This window comes from Heliconius melpomene, chromosome 18, assembly GCF_056956725.1.
Source record: "Heliconius melpomene rosina isolate 202511_hmr_F chromosome 18, ASM5695672v1, whole genome shotgun sequence".
In the NCBI taxonomy this organism is placed as follows: Eukaryota; Metazoa; Arthropoda; class Insecta; order Lepidoptera; family Nymphalidae; genus Heliconius; species Heliconius melpomene.
The window spans coordinates 12,996,129-13,010,300 of record NC_140406.1 but is presented as its reverse complement, the minus strand read 5'-3'; the positions used below and the strand labels follow the sequence as shown (position 1 = coordinate 13,010,300).

The following is a 14,172-nucleotide window of genomic DNA, read 5'->3' as shown; positions in this document are numbered from 1 at the left end:
TCTAGAAGCATTGTGTTTAGAGTGGGGGAACTCAGCTTTGCCTCGTTACCAGAGCGAAGCCTCAACTTACTTTACTTGACTTGTAGAGCTGGATTGACGTATGTAAAAAAATTATGAACTTGATAATTAAACTATTACTTATTAATAGTAATTATTAGTTGTTTTAAAACGTTGGGTTGTATAAACAGAAAAATAAGAATACATAAAATAACCATTTTTATATTTGCTATTAAAGATATCAAGAACGTTATACGTATAAAAAATAACATAATTCCATTCATTCAATTAAGTTTTATTAAAGTAGTTTTTTTTTTCATTCCATTTATGAGTCGCAGTAAAATTTGCCATAATTTAAGCAATTTAACATTTATGAAGTCCTTATTTTTATAGTTTTTGTATTACTAAAAGGTGATCTTATGTTTACTTAAACTATTAAATTTTTAAACGACTTTATAATATCATGTGTCTATTTTTAATGTAATGTAAAGAAGTACTTCAATTATCGTAAAAAGGAAAATTAATTTTGTTTTATTTGTAGTAAGTGAAAGCTTATATAAAGCTTATATAATATTGTAGAAAACGTAAAAAAATGAAGGTCAAAATATTTATATGTTTTTAAAATACATCTTTGTGGGATAAAAGTTAAACAAAATGCATTTTGGAGGTGCTCCTACGAATTGCAAGCTCCTCCCTTCCCCTGAAACAATGGGTGAATGATCAAGAATCGTGGAGTCATCTTCTGTTCTCTCCTGTAACATTTATCTATATATATATAAAATCGAAAGGTCACTCACTCATCACGAAATCTCAGAAACTACAAGTGCTAGGAATTTGAAATTTTTCATAGGAGTTACTTATAGGACGTAGGTGCTCGCTAAGACGGGAATTTGCAATATTCGATTTCTAAGGGGTTGTTTTTGGGGTTGAAAGTTTGTATGATACTTCGTTACTACAAATGCTAGGAGTCTCAAATTTACCATGGACGTCACTTATAGGACGTAGATACTCATGGAGACAGAAATTAATAATAACGTAGTTCACGCAGGCGAAGCCGCGGGCGGGCCGCTAGTTCTAACTAAAACTTACATATAACCTCAAACACTCGTCTAATATTTTTGTAAGTGTTGCGACTTCAAATTCAGAATCGACAAAAAATAAGGGTCCTTATCACATGTTCACCCTTTGTTACAATTAAAGGTCGAAAGCCTTCCAAGGGCTGGCTTGCGGCCATTAAACCCAGCATCTCAATAAAAATACCCTGGCGCACCAAGCGGCTTTTTACGACTCATTTCGATTTTTATAACGTCTATGTATACGTACTACGTTCCTATGTAAATAAAGGTATCTACGAAACTTGGATTTTGTTGGATATAACTAAAACATGGATCCATCAAGAGATATTTTTCAGGATAAATAATTTTTAATTAAAATTTTTGGGGTGGGCACATGGTCCGTGCCTGGGGACCCCCTATTTCTATGCCTATGAGCTTAGAAATTAGAATGTTCAATTCTAAGTACACGAAGAAATAATATCTACAGTTACATATCTACAATTTTAACCCTTTTTTATATATAAATAACTAACTCTATAATCCAAATCAAGAAATTATATTTATTGTTGTCCCCATTTCTAATTATAATATAAGCAACAATCTAATTCTAATATAAGCAAAAAATCTCACGTACCCCAAAATTAAAAATTTAAAAATTTAAGTTACACACCTACGGCGCGGTACCATCTCATATAATAAAATATTTATAGTAAACAGTGTTTGGACACCTATATACCAGCTTGGAACACGCTGGTGCATCTGTTTATGGTTTCTTAATTAAACGACGTTTATTTACTTGGATAGTTATCTGGCGTACAATTATTTATATATAGGTAATTATTGATAGAATAATAGTTATTGTACTTTTTAATTATATTTTTCTCCATGTATGTATACATTGCTTGAAATAGTTAAAAAATATCTCAAGCAAGTATTAATTGTATACAAAAATGGAACATTCGGGCTACGCGCTCGTGTTATTTTGTTCCTGTCAAGAGCTCGGAGATACGAATATGGCTTATGGTATTTATGTATGTACATAAATCATAAATATTATGATTTGATATAAATAAAATGTAATAATAGCTTGATTATAACAAAATTAGATTTAATATTCGATAGATTCACGAAATACATTCTATTTCCATGCATCATAATAAGTAACATATCAGTGACTACATTGCCTCTACTTATTTTATTGGTGCCTATTGTGGGACACCGTAGTGCCTCAGTGCTGGGGTACAGTACAGGGGTACAGAATTTTATTGTGCATTTCCACGTTCTCTAAATACCTATGTAACACGCAATCTTGAATAAGTAAAGGTAAAAAATCATACTCCTTTCATAAAACCAACCTATCTACCATGTTGGAAATCGTAAAACTCTCTCTCTTTTTTACTTTATTAAATAAAATGATGATATTATTCAACGTCTGCTGGCTGAACTCATTTGAACCATTGAACTCGTCCGCAATAAGTTACCATATAAATCTATTAATAAACAAACAACAGTATATCATATCAATAAAACACTGTGCGTGTCATACGATTACATCATGGTAGAAAGTGGGGAATATTACTTCCATTTCATTTCACTTGCATTTGATACAAAAGGTTAATATCTATTTATATGTAATAGAATAATATTAACACATTCTAAATGAACCTCTTTAAGGAGATTAATCTACGGAGATTTGGAGGCCAGTCGTGCCAGAATGTCTCCAGAATTCCGCAAAAAAAGAAAGCGGAGTGTCTTAACACTAATTTGAAAAAAAAGATACATTTTTGGAAACAAGACGTTTCTAATAGTTTGCAGTAGTCGGTGATCAGTAGGTAGACTACTGCAAAGTGCAGTCAGTTAGTAACCTATTAACTAGTATATCTCTATATTTAAAAACATTGTATTTAATGATTATATAGAAAATATAATCTTGCTAAATATTTTAAAACATAATACCTCTTTGAGAGATGGAATGTTCGTGTGTATCGCGGGTCACGTGGCGATACCCCTCATATTAATATTGATTACTAAATAATAATCTTTACAGTAGGTTCGTTGTTTAATATTATTAAATGGTAATTTCTTCGGTGTATCAGGTTAAGTAATTTATCAATGTACTGAGATAATTGCACTTGTAGAATATAAGTACAAATAACACTGTTTTTCTGCTTTTTGTAGCTTTCTTATTAGATCGACTCGATAATAATAAATAATAATAAGGTAGGTATCATCGAGCTGGTCTGATAAGTGACCCAAGACCTTAATTCTAATAAACTCTTCAAAGGTCACTTGTAAACCACTCGAGATTAGACTTATACAATTAATAGTTCCGAGCACATTCTATGGCACTTGTTTCTTATAGTAAATGGTTTTAAAAACATGATTTTTTAACTGTGTACTTTACATATATTCGTAAAATGATAAGAAAATTGTGTTTTTTACATTTTAAAAGGTTACAAAATTATTAATTATTACATTAAAATTGTTTAATTAACTGCTTAATCTGGAGAGCGGAGAGTTTAATTTAGTTATTCAAAAAGAAAACTAGTTTTGAGAATATTATAATTATGAACTAAAATCGTGCTTAAGGTAAATATTAATATTAGTAAAAAATTCTGTAAGCAATAAAGGCGCAATGTTTAGAATAAAAAGTCTAATGAACGCCTAAAATGGAGTTGGGAGCTTTTTAATCCATATGAAACAAAAATAAACATACGTGTTACGTAAACAAACTACGAGTATTATACGCGCAGGAGGTGTTTAAATGAATATTATTTTCATAGAAATCTTAGATCTAAGTTAAAATTTCGTTGCAGAGATAGTAGGGACGTATATGTATATTTCGTTACATTTATTAAATTTAATTCTAGAACGGGTTCTTTTATCTAATATTTTTTTCCATAACAGTTATGAGCTTACTTAAGCTTTACACCATAGATATTTTTTTTAATATTAACACTTTAAAAACACTAAGCAAAATACCATACCATACCGTCCATCAATTTACACGAGCTTTTACAAATTTACATAAATCACATTGAAATAATAAATTTTAATTATTTTATCTTTTATACAGTTCTCACAGCAAATAAGTGAAGCTTCATGCTGTATCCCGCAAAAACACTTTCCGCTCAACTTTTTGCGATATTGCGTGTTGAGTGACTCGGCCTAGTGACAGAGCGAAAAAATAAATATATTTCCTCCCCGAGAAAAAATCGAACCCACAACCAAATCAACTGTAAAATATAATAAATTCCGTTTCCTTACCTTCCTCTACAGTAGTTCTAAATAATTCAAGCAAGTACATACATCAAAAAACAAACATTGTCCTGCGCACGCGCATAATATTGGTCCCGCGTTGACGTACGTCTGTTTACAAATAAATCATCTGGCTATATGATTGCGGCTGCTTCCGGTGGGGTCATCGGACTCTACACGTGAGTTATGTTTTATGTAAGGTGGACTATAAGCTTAGGAAACTACGTGTAAAATATTGACTTAAACGATACTTTTACATGTAATTTTCATTTATGTAAATAATCTGTTATATCATTTTGTCATTTTATTTAAATTAGTTCTCTTCATCTCTCTGGTGCTGGTAAACAGAAAGCAGTGATGATATAGTTTATTACTCATTTTTCAATCATTTATACACTGCAAGCGGACCCATGGCTGTACTTTGCCTATCCAAACCAGGCAAAAATATCTGTATTGTAAACTATAAGCTTTGGAAGACGTATAAGATATTGACTATTTTTCATTCATTTAAATGTTTTATTATATTTTTCTTCTATGGCAATATCCGATTGTCATTTTATTTAAATGAGTCTTCGTCCTTGAGTTCCGCCACTCAACACGCATTATTACTAATTCAGACGGAAACCGGAAAATGGCACCAAGTTCTGTCTGCCTAACCTTTTATAATCAGGAAAAAGTGTGAAATGAAACAAAATCTTTAGTTAAAGAATGTACGTCAAAACTGCACTATGACGATACCAATATTCGTAATGTTCTTCTATATATGTACTACATATATAAATAAAAAAAATTAAGTGCGAAAAATCTTATAATACACTAATATATAACACCTCCATAAAACAATTTCAACATGTGCTCGAACAGATCTATAAATTCTTTTATTTCTCTACAAGCCACGTTATATTTTATGGGCAATTTTCATTCGTACGTTTGTTTATGTCATAAAATTTTGATTACTAGGAAGTGTGTGGTGAAACTGACACCATCAAACTTAGCATTGGGCTTCTTAAATTTATTTTTATTTGTTCGTTATTAGGCATTGTGGTATCTTGTGTTGGGAGTCTTTGTTTGGAGATGTTAAATTTATAGTTATTAGAATTTAAAAATTTGAATGTTAATATGTCAACACTTGGTCTACTTGTAGGTAGGATCACAAAAGATTTATTGAAAAACATCTTGGATAAATAAAATATTAATATGTAAGTGTATATACAGGTACAAATAAAAACAAAACAAGAGACTATTATTATTGTGGTATATATAGGCGACGTTCATAAGTCTATTCTAAATAAATTTATTAGTTTATTTAGCTTCAAGCTGTCCCTCATATAGTACCCTGCTATAGGCAGAGGAAATCTTCTGCTATGACACTCCGTTTCCACACACCACCCGATAAATTAAAATATTTTAAGTATATCATTGCCTTAGAATGACAAAAAGATCATAATCACACAAAGTCAATAGAAAATTTCGAAATATCCAGTAGTTATAAAATAGTACAAATAAAATTCTTTCATTGAAATAACCGTTAGGTGTTTTACAAGATGCACTTTATGGTGGGCTTTAATTGATACAAGTTTATGGCTGCAAGTTAAACTATGAAACTATTCATGATTATAGCATTTTTTTCTTCATCAGAACTCTTATATAAATCAAACAAATAGAAAAGGTGTCTTCTACATTGGAAAGTTCATTGTGAATTATTGGGGAGGAATATTGTAAATCTGAACAGTTTTGTTTTGTTGAATGTGCTAATGCTACAAACTATTGGTTCAAATTGAAAAAAAAATAAATTAAATGGTAGTCCATTAATCGATGAATGCTATCTCGAACTGCCCCAGAAACACAAATTTTAGTTATTTCTATTTGACTATGCGGAAAGCTAAAGGAAAACGCTAATTTTAGAAAAACCCTAGGTTCCCAGGTACCCTCTACCTACATCATTAAATATATGATATTTCGGAAGCTAAAAAAAAGTATAGAGACAAATATAATGTAAACTGACATAGAGCTTTATTACTCCAATTTATATATATCGACGTGAACTTTACAATAGTTAATGATCAAACAATACCACGCGTAAAGCCTGTCAATGTCTATAAGTAATTGTACCAGGAAGCGCGGCGCTACAAGTAAACATTTGATAATGTTGGTAGCATTAGAAGAGGCATTATTATCATATCATATTTATTGGAAAGCTTTGCCCATATAAATATAGTACTATCTGATTTATGGACCAATTAAACTCATTCTGCAGGCCATTAGTGATGTCGAACAAGATGCCAAATAAATTTAGTCTTTGATGTATATAAGGTAAAGTGTCGGTCCTAAAATAGTGCCTAGAGATATGTATACATAATTTTATTTAATATCTCTTTAGAAGAGACTTCGTATGCGGTTTTTCTATAATTGATGTTATTACATGATAGTAAATGGAAGTTATTTAAAAACGAATGCTAGAAGTTACGGGATGGAATCCATATGTCGGTTATGGGTATCTATAACGTTCAAAAATCCTATTATATAACGTGGTATTTCTGTAGAAACTCTATAAAAATCAAACAGTGCATTGAATTTAGTTTCGTTCTTTTAATATGTATGCGATACACGAATGTCAAACATTTTGGCCATTAATATTAACGAGCGACGATCTCTAGCACTTCATTTATCTTAATTACTTGTTATTATTTAGGTCAATTGATAATTGCATAAAAGTTTTGTCAGTTTATTAGCGGCTGTAGACTACTGGGAATATTCCAATTATTGAGGATGTTGGGGCGCAGGAAAAAAAATGGTAAATGTAATTACGATGGTCGGGGGGTCGAATCCCACTTGGGACAATGAAATATTTAATATTTTCGTTTCCTCGGCCTGGTAACGGGGCCAAGCGCGGCGTTGACTTTTGCTTTGTCCTCATCATACGATGATACAATACCTCAAAAATTCGACGGAGAGTGTAGAATGGAATTATCTTAATGGGAAACGGAGTGTTTCGCTACTACTGGGGATATTTATTACTTGTTTGATTGCTGAAAAAATAAAGCTTAAAATATAATAAAAGTAATAATTAAATAATATATTTCATATTGTTTCATTTCATTATTACCCATTGACTATTAATATCAGTTACATAAGCTACGTACAAAAGTAGGTGGTTATATTTGGAAAACAATATGTCATTATTTCTGAACTATATGGAAATGTAATATTAAAGATTCAGCCAATCACAACGCAGCTCTATTACGTTGTAATGTATACTTAAGCACGCGACCAGCTTGCGGCTTCGCCCGCTTGAATCACGCTATTATTTATTTTATAAATTATAAATTAAATATATGATTTTAACGACTTCAATATTATATTACATACTAACACTATATACTATTTAAGCAACCTCATTCTCAAGTATATTTCGATTCAAGACAAGCTACCGTCTGTTCGAATATGAAATCTGCATAATATTCTATTACATCTTATTAAGGTTAAATTGTTACAAATAGATCATAGAACCATTAATATATGTAGAGCAAAATATTGTGTAATATACTTATTTTATTATAAATATTATTATAGTATTCATATTTATTTAAAAGATGTAAATAAATTAGAATTATTATTATTATTATAAGTAGGTATTTTATTATTATATATTCGTAGGCTTACTACTAATAGAAATATTAATTCTAAACAGTAAGTTCCTTACCCGCTGTGTGTGGGATACAGAATGAAACTGATTTAATTTAATTTTTATTTAGAACTTTTATTTTATGTGTTAGCAATGAGATGTTATTTTAAATTAGCACAGATTAAGAAAGTTTTAAAAATGTAACTTTCTTTTGCCAAAGGCAAGGACTTAAAACATTAAAAAATACCATTTTAAACTTTTAAAGGAACATTTGTCAAACAACAGGAGTTTTATCGATACCATACTTTCACAATATTTGCTTTTGCAACCGAACGTCTCATTGGGATGCTGCATAACACTTCATTTCAAGTAAAACTATAGAAATATCATGAATTATTGCTCGCAACGTCCACTCCCGCTGGTTTCATGGAAAAGCACCTTCACACCACGGGGTGATTCATATTTCGTTTCATTTATTTTAATTGAGCTGTCGCTTTTGTAAAAAATAAAATGTCCGACCGTCCGTTTGTACACTACGGGGGACCGAAATCGTCCATTAGTTAATGTTCGTAGCACCGAGGTGGACTGAGGTCACGGTTATTTTTGTACGTATTTAAATAATTGAATGATTTAACGATTATATGATGATTATCGACTTCGTCGTTTGTGTCTTTATATCGTTAATAACTTATTTGCTTTACAGTTATTAGTACAACTTATTTCGTTTTTTATTATGCCTAATATTTTATGAAGTCGACTCTAGTAGTATAGAACAATATAGCTAAACCTAGAAAACTTACGTTACGAACAAGAACTTGTTCATGACGTTTACGTTTATTTTTTTGTAATTATGTTAGTGTAACTTTAGTTATTTTAAAATATTATATATATATATTCATATAAGAATATTGAGTGTGATATTATAAAAGTTCTAATTTATTATTTTGGGCGTCTATTAAATGGAAATCCACAACACATTTTGATGATGAAAGAAAAATGATGTGACGATATTCCACGCGCGATTGACCGTTCGGGCAATTAAAAATAATTTTGGATACGTTTAGTTATTAAAGAACTAAAAATAAATCAACACAATATATGAACTTTAGTAATCTTTCGTTCATATTATCATGATATATTCTTTGAGTCTTCATATTTGCTTTTAGAAATCCTAATAGGGCAACATTGAGTTCTGTCACTCAACAAACCACGTCTCGAAAATTGGATTCGTTATCTGGGGAAAGGAGTGTCGTAACACTAGCCTACCCTGCTATTCGGGAAAAAGCGTTATATTTTTTATAGGTACTATTACTAGTATAAAGTTTAAATATTTCAACAGATCAGAGTATAGCAGTTCTTCACAATCTAAACTAAAATAAAATCATATATATTCTAGCTAAACGGCTTCTCATATTTAATAGTAAAATAACAAATTGTAATACAATTAATCACGTAAAGTAGACGAAACAGAAATCTCAAAAGGAACAACGCAAAGCTACCCAAAGACTTAACTTAAGCCTTCGAAGGAACGAGAAAGGGTATTTGATATTTTTTAAACCCTCATAAATCTCCGACCGCCTGTGTTAAGGACCTGAGAATTAAGCTTCGCCATTATTTGTCAAGAAAATCTTTATAAACGGGAGTATTCTTGTATTCAAACGGCGTGAATATTATGGAGACATAAAGTTTTTACGTTAACACGTGGAAATTTATATTTCTTTGCATTTTTTAACTCGGAATTTTGTATGAAAATAATGCTTTTTTTTCGTTGGTACATCTGTCTGTGACATATCAGTTTTTACTTGCGTGTGAGTTTGATATTGAAAATCTTGGAAATGGAGAACCTAATGTGGCATTTGTTCTGAATAAAGACTCTACATCTATTTTTTACATTGATTTAAATTTAAAAATATATCTTTTATGCTTGCACTTAGTTTAGTAGAGAGAACCTAGTGTTATCACACTCTACACTCTTTTTGCCTAATTTTGAAGCTTTTCGAATCTGAACGCTGCACTTTAACTACATTCTTATAATTATAAAGATACACTTAAAACTTTTTTCCCTAGCAATATTATATAATCCAAATCAATTATTACTAGTATTACATATAAAATACAATGTCAAGGAGATTTGATCTCTATATCTCTATTTTAACATGCAGACGCATGTAAAATCGCGTGCGGCGATTATCTGATGGCAGGGTGTCATCAATAACCTGATGTAGATAGCGACAGTATGCGTTTGTCACGGCGCGATGCATGACGGCCTGACGGAAAGAGTTAAGTTGGTTAAAATAAATTGGTTATTTATTATAAATAGATTTTTATATGAATATAAGATTATTTTCTTTATAAAATATAAATATAGTACAACGAGTGCATAATTTTTTAATTATTACTAATTTATTAGGTCGATTTGTAACTATGTAATAAAATAGATGTATCCTTAGCGGGGTAGATAGTGAAAGTCACTGCATACCTCCTTCGTTTTGTCCACTGTCATCAACCTCTTCATATATGTCCTCCAGCGGGTCCTCATGCTATTTACGTGACCTTCCTCCAGTTTATTAAATATAAAATTTTTATATATGGTTAATATGGTTTTCATATCCATATGTAAAGAAATCAAAATAATTGTCTTTTTCGTTTTCTAGCTATTTCATATGAACAAAAAGGACTATATAATGTTTATATAAATTTAGATTTACATTTAGTAATACCTGGTGTCTACAATTAAAATTAGTGTAACAATAAAATAAATAGCCAATTTCTGAAGCATTAATCCGATTTTATTGCTTATAATTTTAGTTATAAAAGCTATAAAAGGGCAAATTTCGTTGTAAATGTAAATTGCACGATTCAAATATGATGCAATATCTTAGAAATTGTTTATTTGATTATATATGGAATGAGGCTATTGTAGCGCAGCGACACAAAGTCAAAACATGATGGTTGTGGGTTCGTTTCCCACACAAGAAGATGAATTATTTCCTGTCTCTGGTAACGAGACCTGCCTACCAGCCCTACCTTGCTATACCAGTATTGCTGTACAAACCTTGAGTTACTTTATCTGAATTACGTCATTATAGTTTACTCAGATATCAAAGACTTGTGTCTTGACTTTGAGTGTGAGTGCTAAATATCTGGTGTCATACCTGCCTAGGTTATATCGACAATAGTACCACTTATCTCCATATAATAATATCTTAATAAATCTTTTTTATTTTCCAATGTCTTGTCAGCGTTCAATTACGTCCAGTAACTTATACTTTACGAATGACCCTAAATAAAACATCAAAATCCAAAAGAGGTCGTCTGCGCGAAATCTGTAAAACTTGTTTCACGTCCAGCACTGTTTTTAAACTTTCTTCCTATTAAGTGGAGGTGTTCTCTTAGTGTCGTCTCTCTCACACCTATTGAAGACAGAGGACCAATCCCGCGGGAGAGGGGGACAGGCTACATGAAGACGTCACGACGTGCGCAGGCGCGCGTGTTCTTGCACTTATTTTATTTTATTTTGTTAGCCACATACTTTTTTTTCCTTTCTCAATGCTACGTCTTTGTTCTGGGAGCGCAATCGTCTGGGCAGCAAGTTGGATAATTTCTTTATTCCGAGCCCACCCGACAATTTTCTTGCCGCATTATTATGTTATGAGGTTGATTTGTTTAATAATTTTATTACTGAGCACTGACTATTGTACTTTTATTCGCCTTTCGCTATTCGCTATAGCGGCTTTATTTGATTTAGTTTTTTATGTAAACGTGGGAAAGGTGCGTTTTCATATTGTTTGTTTATGTTTATTATGATTTGCGTTCAGCAATCGGGCGTTTCTATCTTATTGTAAACGTAATACAGTGATGTATATATTCATAGCATTCAATGCAGTAGTAAATTGCATGTGCGATTATGGTGTTATATTTCATATACAGATTAACATAGTATATCAGTTCATCATGTTCAGGGATAGATAGGGAAAACCTGGTGACAAGACACTCTTTTTTCATTTATCTATTATGTTACGGTTAGGACATGTCTGAATGAATATTATGATTATTTTTTTTTTACATATGAAGGTATATTAATTTATATAAGAAAATATTCGACAAGGCGTGTACTTCTCGTCGTCTCACTACTGTACTTTCGACATTCAGAATGTACATACCAAGCAAAACTAAAGTGATAAGGAAGAGCAACAAACATACGAAACAAAAAAGAAAGGAATTTATAATATATTTTATTTAAAATATCCCAAACAGTGTATGTCTTTGAAAAACGAATCGATGCCAAAGTCGTGCTTCACCAGTTTTTTCGGAACCCCACGGTTAGACCTTGAGTGAATGCTTTGAACAGGCAGGTGCTTTTTTGGTTGGTATCTTTTGTGTTGCAGAAGTTTTATGACTTGTCAAATTGTTCCTCGTAGCCAGGTTAGGTGCTTAAAGGAAAGAATCCCAGATGATTATCATTGGATACCAATTCATGATTATGCATGAGGATAATAGAATTAATTAAAACCGTCTTATAGTATAACGGTCAATTTCAAAGATAAAATACCAGATTTTGGTACTAATTAATCGATTCCACAGACAGCTGCTGTATATCCAGGTTTTTATGGGCAATCGAATGTCTTATTCATTTGGGTACTTAAAATTAATTATGGATCATCGATTTATATATACATTTTTAGCTTTCATAGTTAAAAATTTCTCCAAATATAGAATAAATAGGTACTTATATCGTTTTTAGGCAGTTAATTGTAAATTATGTTTGCAATTATTAACAAAATATTTTGTAATTGTTACAGATTGGCTGCAGCGGCTGCGGCGGCGGCTGGTGCCACCAGTGAGCTGAGCTACCTCGCCGCGCTCCACCCCGCCTACCGCCCGGTGCCATACGACCATCCCTTGTATGGGGCTAATACTTTAAGAGGTAAGTACTAAATAATACATATATTTCAGCCTAGTTGTATGTAAGTCTTAAGAGTCGTTCTAAAGGCCCATAAAGAACTATAATAATTTACACTTGCGTATCCTTTTATACAATTACTTATGTATAAGAAAATATATTACGCCAAATTTAATTATGAAGTTATAATACTATTGATAGTTGAACTCTAATCTAATTTAACACGTTTAGGTGTTGTTTGTTGTTGTTATGTTTAAATGTTATATATGTCTGATTTAAAATGTTAACAATATCAATGTGGTTATTTAATATAACTCCCAAACTAAAAAGTTTAAAGTCCAATCTATCCATGCTGAACTCTTTAAATGCCATAAGGACCATACAAAAACCCGGCAAACGCCACATCCGTACACTATCGGCGCAATTTATCTATACACCGAGGTGTTAATTAGGATTTGAACTCACGACTGCTACCATTTATTTCTTTACTATTCAAAGAAAAAACAACTTTAATGTGTTTAAAAATAAAGTTTAAAATACGTTTTTTATAAATGATGTCTGATACAATAAATGGTATTAGAGGACAGCCAGCTGAAGTTACGGGTTAAAATTGGCATGCATTTTAAAACGAATGGTTGGACTTTGACCGTGCAATTAAGATATTTTGAAGAATCGAAAATTTTATAATAAATTTGACATAGTTTGAGTAAAGAAGTTTATCCCTTATAAAAAATATATATACGTGATAATGAAAATAATAATAGATTTTAAATTATTATATTGAAACTTAATATATTGAAATCGAAGAGATCTAAATGCGATAGATTTATCCTTTTAATATGTTCTGTCCTATTTTTCATACGCCTTATTGCTTCTAAGTCCTACTTCTTATTTCATTTCTCATGGTCAAATACAAAGTTGTACAAACGATAAGTATGTATAGCATAAATGAATAATATTTTTAGATAGCAATAGGTATCTAAAAATACATAAATCATCATATATCATAGAACAGATTTAAAAGACGACTGAGATGTAGCCCTTACAAATGACCTTATAAGGGTATAGACTTCCCACGCAACGCTTGGGTAGTTCAGTAGGTCTCTAGTTTATAGGGCATTCCGTCCAATGGACAAGAAACCAGACGCACCGATTAAAAATAATCGTCCACATGAGCTATGTGTAAACAATGCATTATAGCATACCTTATGCGCTAGCGCCTTTGTGCTAGTTATTTTATTTAGTTACAATTTTAGCAATTTTTAGGGTGTCGTTTTCTGAGTTTTTTTATATATTCGATTTCTGTATAAATTATATCTTTATAATTGTATCAA

General features: G+C 31.2%; 1 protein-coding gene across 1 annotated transcript in view; it reads left to right on the top strand.

The window, feature by feature from the left end:
• The window catches only part of ci (transcriptional activator cubitus interruptus), an 86,538-nt gene that overhangs the window by 46,511 nt on the left and 25,855 nt on the right, over nucleotides 1-14,172 (top strand). Inside the window, exon 4 of the mRNA XM_085201757.1 lies at nucleotides 12,738-12,862. Within this exon, the coding sequence (XP_085057883.1) occupies nucleotides 12,738-12,862 (125 nt within the window). The remainder of the gene's footprint in view (nucleotides 1-12,737; nucleotides 12,863-14,172) is intronic.